At 36.5% G+C, this 15,542-nt stretch overlaps 1 protein-coding gene across 1 annotated transcript in view; it reads right to left on the bottom strand.

The window, feature by feature from the left end:
- LOC136838358 (galactosylceramide sulfotransferase-like) overlaps window positions 1–15,542 on the bottom strand; it is a 28,213-nt gene that overhangs the window by 7,724 nt on the left and 4,947 nt on the right. The window contains exons 2-4 of the mRNA XM_067103268.1: window positions 7,777–7,917; window positions 6,956–7,064; window positions 2,703–2,876 (exon numbers count right to left, since the gene is read on the bottom strand). Coding sequence (XP_066959369.1) covers window positions 2,703–2,876; window positions 6,956–7,064; window positions 7,777–7,901 — 408 coding nt within the window. The 5' untranslated portion in view covers window positions 7,902–7,917. The remainder of the gene's footprint in view (window positions 1–2,702; window positions 2,877–6,955; window positions 7,065–7,776; window positions 7,918–15,542) is intronic.

Here is a 15,542-nt window from a genome sequence, read left to right as displayed (position 1 = left end):
CAGTAGTCAAGGTCCTTAACTTCTTCTATTCTAGCTGTAATGACCTTTGTACACTCTCTATTTGTGCAATATCCTTTTGGTAGTGTGGGTACCATATTATATTGCAATATTCAAGTGGACTACGTACGTACGTTTTATAAAGCATAATCATGTGTTCAGCTTTTCTAGTTTTGAAGTGCCGAACAACATTCCCATTTTTGCTTTGCATTTTGCCAATAGAATTGCTATTTGATCATTGCATAACATATTCCTATTCAACATCACACCAAGGTCTTTAACTGCTTCCTTGTTTGTGATTGTCTCATTATTAGGTCCTTTATATGCATATAGCATTCCTACTTTGTCACCATAGTTCATTGATTCAAATTTATCAGAGTTAAATACCATCCTATTTATCTCTGCCCATTTATATATTTTGTTTAGGTCTCTTTGTAGCGAGTTCCTATCTTCATCACAAGCAATTTCTCTACTTATTCTTGTGTCATCTGCAAAACTTCTTACTACTGAGTCCTTAACATTACTGTCTATGTCTGCAATCATAATCACAAACAGCAATGCAGCTAACACCGTACCCTGTGGTACACCGGATATTACCGTAGCTTCATCCGATTTCTCATCGTTTGCAATCACTATCTGTTTTCTATTTTGCAAAAATTCTTTTATCCATCTTCCTACTTTGTCAACAATGTTATGTTTTCTAATTTTTTTCGCTAATATATTATGATCTACCTTGTCAAAAGCTTTTGCAAAGTCTAGGTAAACCACATCTGTATCTTTTTCATTTATCATATTTTTTATATATGCTTTCATGGTGGACTAACAGTTGGGTTTGTGTACTTTTTCCGGGTACAAAACCATGTTGTCCTATATTGAACAATCTATTTTTCATTAAATGTTTCATTATATTTTTTTTCATTACCCTTTCATATACTTTCATAATATGAGATGTCAGACTCACAGGCCTATAATTACTTGCCTCTAGTCTTGAACCACTTTTGAAAGTAGGAGTAATATATGCTAATTTATGCTCATCATAAATCTTGCCTGTATCTATACTTTGCCCCACACAGATTAATAATATTGCTAGCGGCTTTGCGATTGAATGAACCACTTTCTTTAACAATATGGCAGGTACTCCATCTGGTCCTGCTGCTGATCCATTTTTAATTTCATTAATAGCCTGCACAATATCGGCTTCTGTAATATCTATATCTGATAAGTATTCAGTATTTTCATCTCTTATTTCTGTATCATTATCTTCATTGTCAATTCTAGGTGTAAATTCACTCTTATATCTTTCTGCTAATATGTTACATATTTCCTTTTTTCATTCGTTAATCGCCCTTCAATTCTTAGAGGGCCTATTTCTACTCTTATTTTATTCATCTTTTTTTGCATATGAATAAAAATTTTAGGGTTTTGCTTGATATTTTGTAGTGTCATTTCTTCTAGGTTCCATTTTTCATTTTCTTTGATTGTATAATCTTTTGTTTCTGCATTTTCTATCTTACTTTTTAGTTCCATCACTTTCCATGCATTCTTTTCTTTTTGCAAGAGCTTTTTCCACTTTCTAATTTTCTGGAACAAGATCCTTCTGTCTCTTGGAATTCGTGACTGATGCTTACTTTTTTTCTTCGGTATATATTTTCCACTATTTCCTCTAATATTTTATATAATATATCGGTATTTACCTGTATATCATCACTTACAAATATGTTTTCCCATTCTTTGTTTAATTCTTCATTTATTTTTGACCAATTTATATTCTTACTATAGAAATTGTATTTTCCATATCCTTCCCATTTTTTTCGTCTCTTGCTTTTCTTTGTTTTCGTATGTTCTGGAACGGACTGTTAATTCTATGACATTATGGTCCGAAATACTCGTGTTATATACTATTATTTCTTTAACATAGTTCACCTCATTCACAAATACTAGGTCTAAAATATTATCCTTTCTTGTTGGTAGGTCGATGAAAAGAAAGGTTGCGTGCTATTGCTTCTAAATACAGAGCCTGAATTCGACAGAAATATGTATGAAAGAGTCAAAGAACGATTTTATCTCTCCTGATGGCTGAATGTGTTGAGTCAGTGCCATTCGTTTCCTAACCCAAAAAAGCCGAGGTTTGAAATTTTGGTCACCCTTTGGGAGTAAGGTATTCTCAAGGTGCAGTAAATTTCATATTAATGGGTCCTTTGTGGCTTTATTATTTGAAAGTGCAAAGGTGTCATGTGTAAAATAATTACTGAATATAGCTTATATTTATATATATATATATATATATATATATATATATATATATATATATATATATATATATATATATATATATATATATATATATGCAGTATATATATGTTACAAGTTACGATATCACATGTTCTTAGTTTAAAAAAGACTTTAAAATTTTTATTGGTGTTTGCTAGTGAGTGCAAAATAGCTGCCGTGTCCTTACTTGTGTGTGAGACATCAACAAGCTTTCTTTGTTCCCGCTGCTTTTATTTTTCTATCATGCACAGGTTGATGATACCATAAAGATAAAGCCCTGGTTTAGCCCCAAAAGACATTAAAGAAGTTTGGGGTCTCCTCTACCCCAAAATGATTGACTCACCTAACGAGGGAAAGGGCTGCCATTATGTTTCTGGTCGTCGCAAGAGAACTTACAAGGTTAAAGGTAAGAAATGTGCTTTGTGTATTATTACCTTTTGGTGGTTCCATTTCGTGTGAACTGCAAAGATGTTCAAGCCAAGCTTGAACCAAGGTGCGGAGCGAACCATGAAGTCATTGAAAGGAATTCTTCCACCTCCGAAGTAGTTCCCGGCCTCCGGCAGGGCGAAGAGAAGGTCGTGGTTTAGGCCGTATCTAAATAGAATGTTCTAGGGAAGACAGGATAAAGATGATAATCATTGTAATAACAGTAGTGATGGTGGTGGTAGTAGTAGTGGCAGTATAACTAATTCATATACAAGGAGGCAATTTCATTGGTACTACTTTGGCCTGTTATCTACGCGTCACCTCCGAGGTGCTAGTACCAAACATTGCGGAAGCTCAATGGGACGCCGTGTTTAGTACTAGCCCATCGGAGATCAAAGATATCGTTTATTAATATAATTTGCTGACCACACAATGTAGAAATGGGTGTATATAATGCTTTGATCCCCGAGGGGCTAGTATAAACACGGCGTCCCATTGAGCTTCGGCCATGTTTAGTACTAGCACCTCGGAGGTGACGCGCGTAGATAACAAGACAAAGTAGCACCCTTTCATTTGATTTTAAACTGAATATCACTGAAATCCTCTACACATAAGTGGAAGTACAACTCATTTTTGTTTTTAAATATAAATCATCAGTAGATAGTGGATGAAACAGAATCATACAAGCACGTGATGGGGAAAATACCTTATGTAAATACAAATGGTAGAGAAAGAGGCCTATGAATGAGCATCTGTCGATAAAGACCTTACAGACCTTACAGACCTTACAGTTCGTTCGGGTTGCCCCAGGTCCCTCAGTGTGAAGCACCTCTGATGTCTGCCAGAGAATTGCTAATGCATCTTCCGGTATATTTTACATCTTCCAGTCTTGGATGGTCTGGGATGCATCTTAAATATTTGTCGAACTTATTCTTAAACACATCTACGCTCACTCCTGATATGTTTCTCAGATGAGCTGGTAGCGCATTGAATAGACGCTGCATTCTCGATGCTGGTGCGTGGTGGATTGATGTCCTGTGTGCTTTCCTTAGTTTTCCTGGTATAGTTTTGGGCACTATTAATCTACCTCTGCTTGCTCTTTCTGATATTTTTAGCTCCATGATGTTTCCGTAATTCCTTCTATCTGTTTCCATGCCTGGATAATCATGTAGCGTTCTCTTCTCCTTTCAAGACTATATAAATTTAAGAATTGTAGTCTTTCCCAGTAGTCAAGGTCCTTAACTTCTTCTATTCTAGCTGTAAAGGACCTTTGTACACTCTCTATTTGCGCAATATCCTTTTGGTAGTGTGGGTACCATATTATATTGCAATATTCAAGTGGACTACGTACGTACGTTTTATAAAGGATAATCATGTGTTCATGTTTTGAAGTGCCGGAACAACATTCCCATTTTTGCTTTGCATTTTGCCAATAGTATTGTTATTTGATCATTGCATAACATATTCCTATTCAACATCACACCAAGGTCTTTAACTGCTACCTTATTTGTGATTGTCTCATTATTAGGTCCTTTATATGCATATAGCATTCCTTCTTTATCACCATAGTTTATTGATTCAAATTTATCAGAGTTAAATACCGTCTTATTTACCTCTGCCCATTTATATATATTGTTTAGGTCTCTTTGTAGCGAGTTCCTATCTTCATCACAAGCAATCTCTACTTATTCTTGTGTTATCGGCGAAACTTCTCACTACCGAGACTTTAGACGTAAATATGACACCTCAAAAAAATATCTGCTACGGCATGGAATGATGAAAGCAAAGACTCTCATATAGAGTGAGCTGGTATAAAAAAGGAGCCACCTCACACACACACATATATGTGTGTATATATACATATGTGTGTGTATATATATATGTATATATATATATATATATATATATATATATATATATATATATATATATATATATATATATATAGTAAAATTCAGTAATTCAATGTTAAGAAAAGATACATGAGGACAGCTGATACAAGAATAGATCCACAAATAAGCATCAAATGATAGATGGAGAGGCTAATACAAGTATCAGTTGATACAGGAAAAGAACCATACGCAAGAGTCTAATAGCAATTGGAAAAGCCCATATATGATCGTCATCCTTCAAAGGAAGCAACCCTTATTTAGGCTTCAGTTGATAAAGGAAGCAACCCACTTTTGGGTCTCAGTTGATAAAGGAAACGACCCACTTCCGGGCTTCAGCTAATTAAGGAAGCGACTCACATTGGGCTTAAGCTGATAAAGGAAGCGACCAACATCTGGGCTTCGGCTGGCAGTGGAAACTACCAGCATCTGGACTTCAGCCGATAAAGGAAGATGCCAACATTTGGGCTTCAGCTGATAAAGGAAGCTATAATACACTTTTGGGCTTCGGCATAAAATAACAGAGAACGAGGCCCACACACAAAGTCAAATGCTAGATGAAGAGATCTCCATTTAGACATCAACTGATAAAGGGAGACATCTGCGCACAGCCATTAGATGGCAACTGCAAATGTCCACGTACAAGCATCAGCTTTCTTTCTTTCTGTCTTTCTTTCTTTCTTTCTTTCTTTAAATCTTCAGCTGAAAACTCTTATGGACAGAATTAATAGGCCATAAACCCAAGAGGGCCCCAAAGGGAGAGCAACATGCAGAGGGAGACAAGTTACAGAAAAAAAGTGATGAATAAATAAATATGAGAGAATAGAAAAAGCATATACACATGAATTTAGGAGACGTTAGCAGAAAGCAGGAACGAATTTGGTCTTCGCTTAAATATTTGGAGATCAGAGGATTCCACAGCTGCACTAAGCAAACTATACCACATGTTAGTTGTAGTCAAGATACAACCCCTAGCTAACTCTGTAGTATTAAACTTGATATTAAAAAATAACGGCAGCACCTGCCTAGAGTTACAGCATCGCCTGTCTGGTGTTGCAAGCAAAAATAGCAATGTCAGCTAAAGAAGAGTGCACAGGATGTTTGTCGTTGTAGTACATTTTATGCTGCATGTACAATGAACTCACTTTACGTCTGTGCCACAAGTCAGCATCAAGAGCAGGCAAAATAATCTTGACTAACGACATAACTCTGTCAAGGAGTTTCACATGTGAGTCAGCGCCAGAAGACCACACTGGTAAACAGTACCTCAAACAAGGAGGAAGAAAAAGTTAAAAAGCTTACATATAATGGCTTCATCAGGAAACATCCGAAAACATTTCCGCAAGATACCAGCTTTTTGAGAAACAGAGGAACCAGGATTACGCATATGCTTCTCAAGTCAGTTTCTAGCAAAAGTTACTCTTAAAATCTTAAAACAGTCACTGACATTTAAAACGGTACCATTAAAATGAAAATCAGGATACGAAGGCTAAGTATCATACTTTTAGTTTTTAAGGGCTAAGCTTCATTCCTCAAAGCCTGCTCCACTCATGCGTGCATGCCAGATCGGTATTCAAGAATTCTTTAACCACGGACCTAAAATGCAGAAATGGAACCATAGCCTGATGAGTAGCATCATCGACATTTGCAATAAGTTTGTTCTTCAACCCTTGCCACATGACATTAGGCGTAGATAATAAATAACAGGGATCCAAGAACACTACCTTGAAGAGCACCTGCAATGACATTACTAAGCTACTATACTGGCCATCGACACGGACTCTTTGAGTTCTGCCTACTATAAATTCATTTAAAATATTAATAGAAAACCTACAGATTCCCAGTAATCGTAGCTTGTAGATTAGTACTTCATGATTCACAATCAATGGCTCCATTAAAATCTAAACCGACCATACGTGTCTGTGCTCCCTCGTCAAGAGCACACTGCAAGATGGTAAATATTGACAAGAGTGCATCACCAGCATCAAGGACTTTATGAAATACAAACTATAATGCTGATGGCAGGTTATTATTTACAACAAATCTACGAAGACTTCTAGAGAGCAGCTCCTCAAAAAGCCTTGGATGAAACAGGGGTAAATGAAATCGAAATATATTCCGAGGGTCATGAGGACGTACTTATTCCTTAGGTGGTGCACTAACGTTTCCCTTCCTCCAAACAGAAGGAAAACTTGCAAGTCCAACTAACCTAAAAACAGTAGTAATCCTAGGAGCAACTTATTAGGAAGAGACCCACACGCAAAACATTACAAGAAACAGAAAGATAACTGCAAGCCTCAGGTGGTAGAAGAATCCATCTACAGAAAAATAAATAAGGAAGAATAACTTACCATCTTAAAAACCAAACTTACTTGTATTGCAGAAGAAGCGCACTTGTGGTTTTTTAAAAACGCTATGTTGGTTGCAGGACTGCAAGTTTCTTCATTTTGACGGAATACCCATTCAGGGGAAATAAGTATGCTAAAAAGAAAACATAAAAAGATGGTTATACTTCTTATCTTAATCGATTCGACATAGTTTTCATATTTACACCGAAAGTCCCGGTCAAATTTACTTGCCTGTCTGGTTTTTTTTTTTTGGGGGGGGGCGTTTACATGATTTACGTTGATCACAGAACCGGAATTCTGCAGCTGTGTCTTTAAGGAACGGAATGAAAAAAAAGCTGAAATGTAAACACAATCTTATTGCAAATAATAGATAGGCAAATCATGACCAAAATGAACGTTAATGAAACATGTCTGCAGAAAATAAGGAAAATTGAATATAACTATGCAGAGGAGCTGGTTTATTAAGAAATGATCTCTAGAGGAAAACAGTACCTACTATGAGATTTAACAACCACTTATATTGATAGCACTAAAAGCTCTGTAAAATAGCTTTGAACCTAAACTAAATGTAGATTAAACAAATCTCTTTATAGCAGTATTCAGTAGAAAAATCTGTATTAGGTATAAAAAATAAACTTTACCTGAGAAAGTGTAGCGTGAATTACGTGGAAGCTTAAGAACTAATTTTTTTTTTTTAATGTACAAAAATAACAGAGACAGGCAGACAGACAGAGAAATACTCAGTCTACTTAGAGAGAGAGAGAGAGAGAGAGAGAGAGAGAGAGAGAGAGAGAGAGAGAGAGAGGCAGGAGGTAGTAGGCGAGAGTGAAAAGAGAGATACGTACTGCTTTTTTCCGATGTCCGTAAAGCGAATGATGCAGTGTAGGTAAGTGAATCCTCCCAAGACAGACAGGAGAAGGATAAACTTCAATAGTGAGAGTCTTATGCTCAGCCATTTCATCTTCATCATGAATGATTTTCGTTACCTAAATGTAATGTGGGAAACAGGAGTTAATGAATGGTAATTCTAACTAGGGAACTGATCTACAGTATATAAAGACTATTTAGACAGAAATACAAGCGGGACACGAACACTTGCACACGCATACAAAAACTGCTGAGAACCGCAAGATTAACGTTTCCTGGAGCCATGACCTCAAATGACACTCATACACACAAACACACACACACATACACACATAATATATACAGTATATATGTATGTATGTATGTATGTATATATATACTGTATTTATATACATACATACATGCATACGTACACACACACACATATATATGTATGTATGTATGTATGTATGTATGTATGTATGTATGTATGTATGTATGTATGTATGTATGTATGTATAAGCAGATTAAGGTCAGGAATACGATAAGATTCACATTTTGTTTTATTCCTACGTTTCGTGGCAACATTGTCACATTCAGGGATATTCTACATAATAAAGTTTGAGTATATGTTAATATAAAATAAGAGCTGATTATAAGAGCCAATAGTAGAAAATACTAAATATCTTAACGGTAAAATTACAACTCACAGATCTGAATTACATGCACGCTTAACTAAAACTGAAACTAAAAGAAAAAAAATTATAAATAATTAAAAAAATTAAAATCTCGGGGCAAAATTGTAAAAAAAATGCCAACACACATATCAGTCAAAAGGAACAGTTATATATTAATAAAATTACAGCTGAAAACAGCTACAAGACCAACCTTTCAGTATCAAAGATAAAAACACACTAAAAATGAACATCCACAGGCACAAAGAATGACAGAAATTCAGGCTAAAAACAACGGGACCGCAGGGGAATGGTTATTCAGAGTCGGAACCCGTAATCTGATGTTTAAGGTTTCCAGAATCAGCAATTCGTTGAGTTGCTTTGTTTGGCCAATAATTTTAAAATCCTCATATTTGAGGTTTGTTTTACATTAATAATGTGATTCCTTATATTAGAAGTTTCTGGGTTAGATAGCTTACACCCAGTTCTATAACTAGCGCCACAATGAGAATTGCCCTAGACCCTGAGAAGACGCGGGGTAGGTCCTATATATTTTCCTAGATTAAATCTACAACAAGTGATATTCATAAACGTCGCCCGACGTCATCAAAGAATAGAGCCGACCTTTAAACCTGAAGAGCAAGCCAGTGGTCGTAGGATTCTTAGAAATAAGCTTTATATTTATGGCTCCAAAATGTCTGTGTACGATCTAAGTAAAGTCCCTTTGAAAATTATCATTTAATAGGCATGGGAGTTTGGGGACCTTAAAACACATAGGTTGTTCAGAAAACTTTTTATTGAATAGTTCATTTAAAATTTTACAGAAAATATTAGAAGGAAAACAGTTAATAGAGAAATACTGAAGGAGAAAAGTGATTTCACTCTGGAAGAGAGTCCAGCTACAGGTAAAAGACAAAGCACGATAGAGCAAGGTGTATTTATAGAGTTAAGTTTGAAATTGCGAAAACCGAAACTATAGGAGTTGGCACCCAGACCTGGGAATGTTTTCTTTCTAAAAATTTAAGTATTAAAACAATCATTTTCCTTAAATGAAGTTTAACAAATTTCACATACCAGGATACTTTTCTATGAATCTCATGGCACATGACAGAGACTCAGTGGTCAGTAGCCATCCTGTATCTAGTACACTTCTTGCTGAAAGGCCTCCACTCCTTCTGTGAATGTAGATATACAAGTGTACTGGTCCCAGATCCTTTTAATCCTCAATGGTGATGACGTTCCTTGTTACAAGGGTAGCTATCGCTGTCCAGCAAAGTTCATATAAGACTGCTAAATCTGCTCAAAAATCAATTGTAACCACACTGGTCTAATCTTTCTTGTTTGTCTGTGGGGAGAAGATATATCTAATCACCGGGATGTCAGTCATGTTAGGGTGGCTGGAGACCTTCAGCCGTATTCTCCACAATTTGATAAAGAATATCCTCTGTCTATCTGGGAAGTTTATACCTTTCCGCATTTAATTCTGTTTTTCTACATTAAGTGGTAATGCATATGTGGCAGCTACATCTCTCTGGCATCACAGTGACTACCCCACTTATTCTTCTTGCCTTCAAGGCTTATGGTCCAAGGGACAAACAACAGCTGCTACAATGTTACTCTGTTTACTGTATTTAAACTGATAGATGTTTCACATATTAACTAATTGTCTTCCTCAAGCATACCCTAGATCTACATAGATCTACAATGGAACTACTCTTCAGTGAATAGATGAGCACTGCATAAAAGTGACTGAAAAAAAAAAGAGTTGAGAATAAAAATTAAAGGAAAATCCCACAAATCAGTATCCAACGAAGGTCACATCTATAGGTTTCAATGTCGCCTCTAAATTCATATTCATTTGCGCTGTTCCCAGACCTCTTGGATCTCCTGAGGGTGTAGATTTGATTGAGGTGGCTGATGACCCTCAGCAGTGCCTCCTTGCACCTGTGGTCTTCTGTCTGTAATGATGTAGGTTGTCTTCACCCATCCAGTAATTCCATAATTTTCTACATTTAATTATTCTTTCTTGGCACGATCTTTATTCTCTTTTCATTAAGTGCTAGTGGACTTATAGCAACTACAGTTCTTCTTATTGCTCCATTTATCTAAGCCGACAACTGTTTCAGCCATTAACAAACGGTCTTCCTCAGCTTCACGAGATCTATAATTGAAATATGCTTCCATATATAAGTGAATATAGCCAAGAATGGATTGAAAAAAATTCAAAATGGAATCTAAAAGAAACTTGACAGATAAAAAAAGTTTAACAAATTTAGTATTCCAGGATGCTTTATTATGAATTTCTCTGCTCATGAAAGAATCCTAATGGCCCACAGTCACCTTGCACCAAGTGCAACTCTTGCTGAGAGGCTTCCACGCCTCCTCCAATTGTAAATTTGCAAAAGCTGCAGATCCCAGATACCTTTGATCCCAAAGAGTGATGATGTTCTTTATCACAAAGCAAGCTATTAGCTTCCAACGAAGTTCATATCAAGAGGGTTCCGTGCCTATTCCTAATTCAGATTTAACTACTCTGGTCCTAGCTTTCTTGGTCCCCCTAGTATCAACGAAATTTTGGACTCCTCTCTCCAGTGAAATATATTTTCGACATGTATCAAGTATGTTAATTTTTTTCACATTTCTCATTTTACGTCAATTTTAGATCTAGCTGAATATTTCTAAATTTTACGGATAGTATACATATTATGAGCTGAAATAAACTCTTGTTCTTCATAATATTGTTAGGTTATCTCTGGCTGCCGTCCCTTTAGACATAGGTTTGAAGCCTTGCATGGATAGACATTTTTTATTTCTTTCCTAAAATTCTTCTTCAAAGGTTTCAGGGAATCAAGGATTTTAATGGCAATTGCACGTGGTTGTTAAATTCATATGGATCTGATAAATTTGTTCTTGGAGAGACTTTAAGGGTGAGGTTGCTAGCCCTAACCCTTTTCTTGACTATCAGCTGCTGTTGCATTAATGTATGCGTAATTATTTTACATGATGGAAAAGTTACTGACAACTGTTTAAGTAAAAAACAGTTACTAGCAACTATTTAAGTAAAATAAGTTACTGGCAGCTTTCTAAGTAAAAAAAAAAGTGAGAAATTAAAGGTTCCAGTTGACGTAAATATAATTTAGTTTTGAATAAAAGTATACTGATTATAAGAGAACTTTCTGAAATTGCCAATAATCACTTGAATCAAATGTTCTTAGTCTTAAATAGTCACTCACACTCCGGTGGCTCTCGGGCCTCTAAGTGGCCCATGGCCGCTTGCACCAGACCTTTCCACGTTCTCCTGTTGAGTGCTGCATCTCTCCAGTTATTCTCAGGATCCTCCATTCCCAGTTTCTTAGAGCTCTTAGCACGTTATTTTTCCATCTCATCCTCGGTCTCCCCACCGGTCTTCTCACTTCTATTGATCCCTTCATAACCACTGTAGGCTTCTGCCCTCTTCCATTCTAGCCACATTCTAGCCCAACGTATCTTCTGTGATCTTATATAGCCAGTTATTAGAGGTTGTCTGGTTAAATCTCTTCGTTGTGTCTTCTTCTCCAAACATCTTCATTTATGTCGTAAATGTGACCTGTTATTCCACACAAAATGTTGTATTAAAAAATTAGTAGTCTTTGTTCTTGACGTTTAGTCAGAGCCCAGGTCTCACAGCCATATAGTATTACTAGCCTGATAATGGTGTTGTAAATTCTTAATTTTGTAGACTTTGTGATGTTTCTTCTTTTAAAAAGATGTAGTGGACTGAAACAGCATCTATTCCCTGCTCTTTCCATTTCATTTCTGGGTGTTAACATATTTCCTAAATATTGAAATTTCCTCACGTTCTCGATTTGTACCATATTTTGTTGCTGCTGTTGTTGTTGGTTGGTCCTTGACACTCTCATCAATTTGGCTTTACTTTTACTAATCTCTAGTCCCACAATGGCCGCAGTTTCTTTGAACAGTATGTATATTTGTATCTGTGAAATCAACACCATCTGCGAATGCAAGGATAACCCACCCTCAACTTCCTCGATACTGCATAGTATTTTCTCTAAAATTAAATCAAACAACATTGGAGGTAAAAGGCATCACTGTCTCAAACCCGTTTTAATTTAAAAACATTCCGTCTTTTTCCTTCGCACCTGGACACAACTCTCACTATTCCAGTTGCATACCTTTACCAAGTTTATAAGCCTTTCTGGTATACCAGATTCCTTCATAATATTCCCGATTGGTGGTCCATGGATGCATCATGTGCTTTTTTTAAAGTCTAATAATAAAACTCTGGTCAATTGTTGATCTTCCTTTTTTGAATTTACATTGATATTCGCCCAATGCTGTCTCTACTGTATGTAAGGTTCTAATTTATCTTTTGTAATTTTGGCTAGTACCCTGTAACAGGTTGGTTAGCAGTTTGACTTATCTCCCTTTTTGTGTACCTGAATAATGTTGCCCGTTTCCCATGTTGTTGGCTTCTCTTCTGTTTTCCAGCTCATTATCATAAGCTCAAAGATCTTCACGGCGTCTGTATCCCCTGATAGTTCGGGCTCTCTGTTAACATAATTCGATGTATTCTTGTTCGTAGTCATCATACTGATAATAAGGAAAATTGCTGCGTGAGTAAAGAAGTTAAAACTGACCGAGAGCAGCGTGGCAATATGATAATTAATCGGCGACTAATCATGGGAGCAAAGCCCTTAGATGGGTTAGGTTAGGATCGAAAAGCTAGCGTGTAATTCAGGTTGAGAGGGTGTTTAATTCTGATTTAATTTCTTGAAATTTAAGCTGTTAGGCCAAGCACTGGGACACTTTCGGCCATTCACCGCTTAAGAAAGTGAAAAGAGGGAGTTGGAGTGGTTGGACCGCAAGATAAAAAGATCCATAAAATAAAGGAAATGCAGTACAATGGTCTAAAGGTGGAACTATAAGGAAACCCCACAATTGCACGAAGAATTATTAGTTAGAAAGGTTGGAAAGCAAGATAGAAAAAAGGAAGTTGGGATGGAGGTGTATTAAAACGATAAAATTAAGAAATGAGTGCGGCTAGGGGCCGAAACGACGGAGAAAACAACCTCTAGTAATGCCCACAGTGTACCACGTGATGTGCAGTGACGGCACTGCTCTCCTATGGAAAAACAGCTGTTTAAAAAAGTAAAAAAAACTATTAAGGCCTCAATATTTCAGTTATTGTAAGTTTCATTTCATTCTAGTATATACACACATATAGGTATAATTGACAGTTTTTTACCTTAATAAATGATGTTTTGTTTTTTTAATTATATTTATACTGGTTTTTAGCAGAAATGAGAACATTTGTATCACGCTTTCTTGTTTCAAGAAACTTTATATAATTATCTTTCAAGTTAAAGTGCATGGTGTTAAATTATGTAGTATTAAGCAATAACAGTCACTGGTATCATAATGTCCGCGTGCTGTTTCAGGTGTGCTACCTGAAGACTGAAGCAGCAACTAAATAAAGAGCTATATATCCTACTAGAATGTAATCAAATACATTTAGTTCTGATTTCTTTAGGTGATTAACCATATATGATGTAAACAAATGTGCAAGGTAAATCTAAAGACTATCTAATGTCACAAAATCTAGATTTGTATCATTACCACTAAGGATAAATTAATCTGAAAATGGTCTATGGGGAAATTGTTTTTCTTTTTCAAATGAAGGACACTGGACGTCCTGTCCAGAAACAAAGAGGAAGGACAGAAGAGCTAAACAAAGGGCAGTTCTTTCGAATGAAAGGCGGTTGGCAACCTTACCATGTACAAAGTTATCTGACATTCACGGAACTAAACTTGTGATAACGTCGACAATTTGGACAAAATTTAAAAAAGAATACCCAAGAAAAATTTGATAGAAGCTCTTCACCATCCACCATTTCCTTGGGATGTCGCCTAGCTATCCTGCTGATGTTGGCATAACTCCTGCCAAGGCGCCATTCAGTGCATGCATACTATTTCCCCGGAAGCCATGATCTTAGCAGGGGTTAAATTCCTTCCCACTCCCACGTAACCTCGATCCCACCTCCCCCACTCGATATAATGAACTTGGAAATGACTACAAGCCTCTCGTTCGGACATACATAGGCGGAAAGGAATATGCCACATCCCTTTCATATCAACAACGGACACCAAAACCAAATATATACTTCACTTTCTGGTTTACCAAAGCTAAATAAAAAAAATATATGGAAAATGAGAACGAAATGTGAAAATACTAACCGTAAGGTTGGCAAGTAAATAATGGTCGAAATGAAGACATTTACAAAGGTTAGATACATTTCAAATGTTGGAAATACCAAGTCGCTCCAGGCAAACCGTTGCCGACAGGATCCACCACCTGAAACCAGTACGCTCATTTTCCCGTTTGTTGGATTGCCTTTTCAAGAGAGGTCTGTTCGACACATTTCCTGTTTACCCCAAGTCTAATTCTTCTATTATCTATCCCCTCTCGGTCCAATCACCATATTTTCTATTATGAAAACTTTCACAAAACCCTTTCCTCATAACGGTTTTTCTTGTTAGTTTATTTTCATACTGTTCTTATAACGACTCGTTGATATATTACCCCATCAACAAAAACTGGATGGCATTATGATTGTTCTCGTATATGTTAACGATTAAACAATATTAAGTGGTAGATACATTCAGTTGGGAACAGTCACGAGACTATTAACTTCTGGGAGAAATCGGCTTAGAGTGGGCTATTTGTTGCTATGGAAACCATCTCATATTCAAGCCGATTTCTCTCGAAAGTGAGTCATGTTGAAAATGTCTCCAAAGTTTAACAAAGTCGTTTTTCTCCCGTCCTTTAGCTACAGGATTCGTATGACTGATCACTCCTGTTTCTAAAGAGTTTTAAGCTGGTTTTAAATTAGTTGCTCTTCAATCCTGTCGTTTATAGTAATTGACGAAACTCCATGAAAAGAACAAGGTAGCAATGAGTAGTAAGCAAACTTCATTGTTCAGCTACCCTCACGGCTCGTCAGTTACAGCAATTTCCCGTAGCCGTGCCTCGTTCGTTCGAAAGTGAATGTAAGTCACGAAGAGCAGGTTTCTGTGCTCAAACCCACGTAGTT

The sequence above is a fragment of the Macrobrachium rosenbergii genome, chromosome 4, assembly GCF_040412425.1.
Source record: "Macrobrachium rosenbergii isolate ZJJX-2024 chromosome 4, ASM4041242v1, whole genome shotgun sequence".
NCBI classification, from domain to species: Eukaryota; Metazoa; Arthropoda; class Malacostraca; order Decapoda; family Palaemonidae; genus Macrobrachium; species Macrobrachium rosenbergii.
This window is presented reverse-complemented; position numbering and strand designations above follow the sequence as displayed.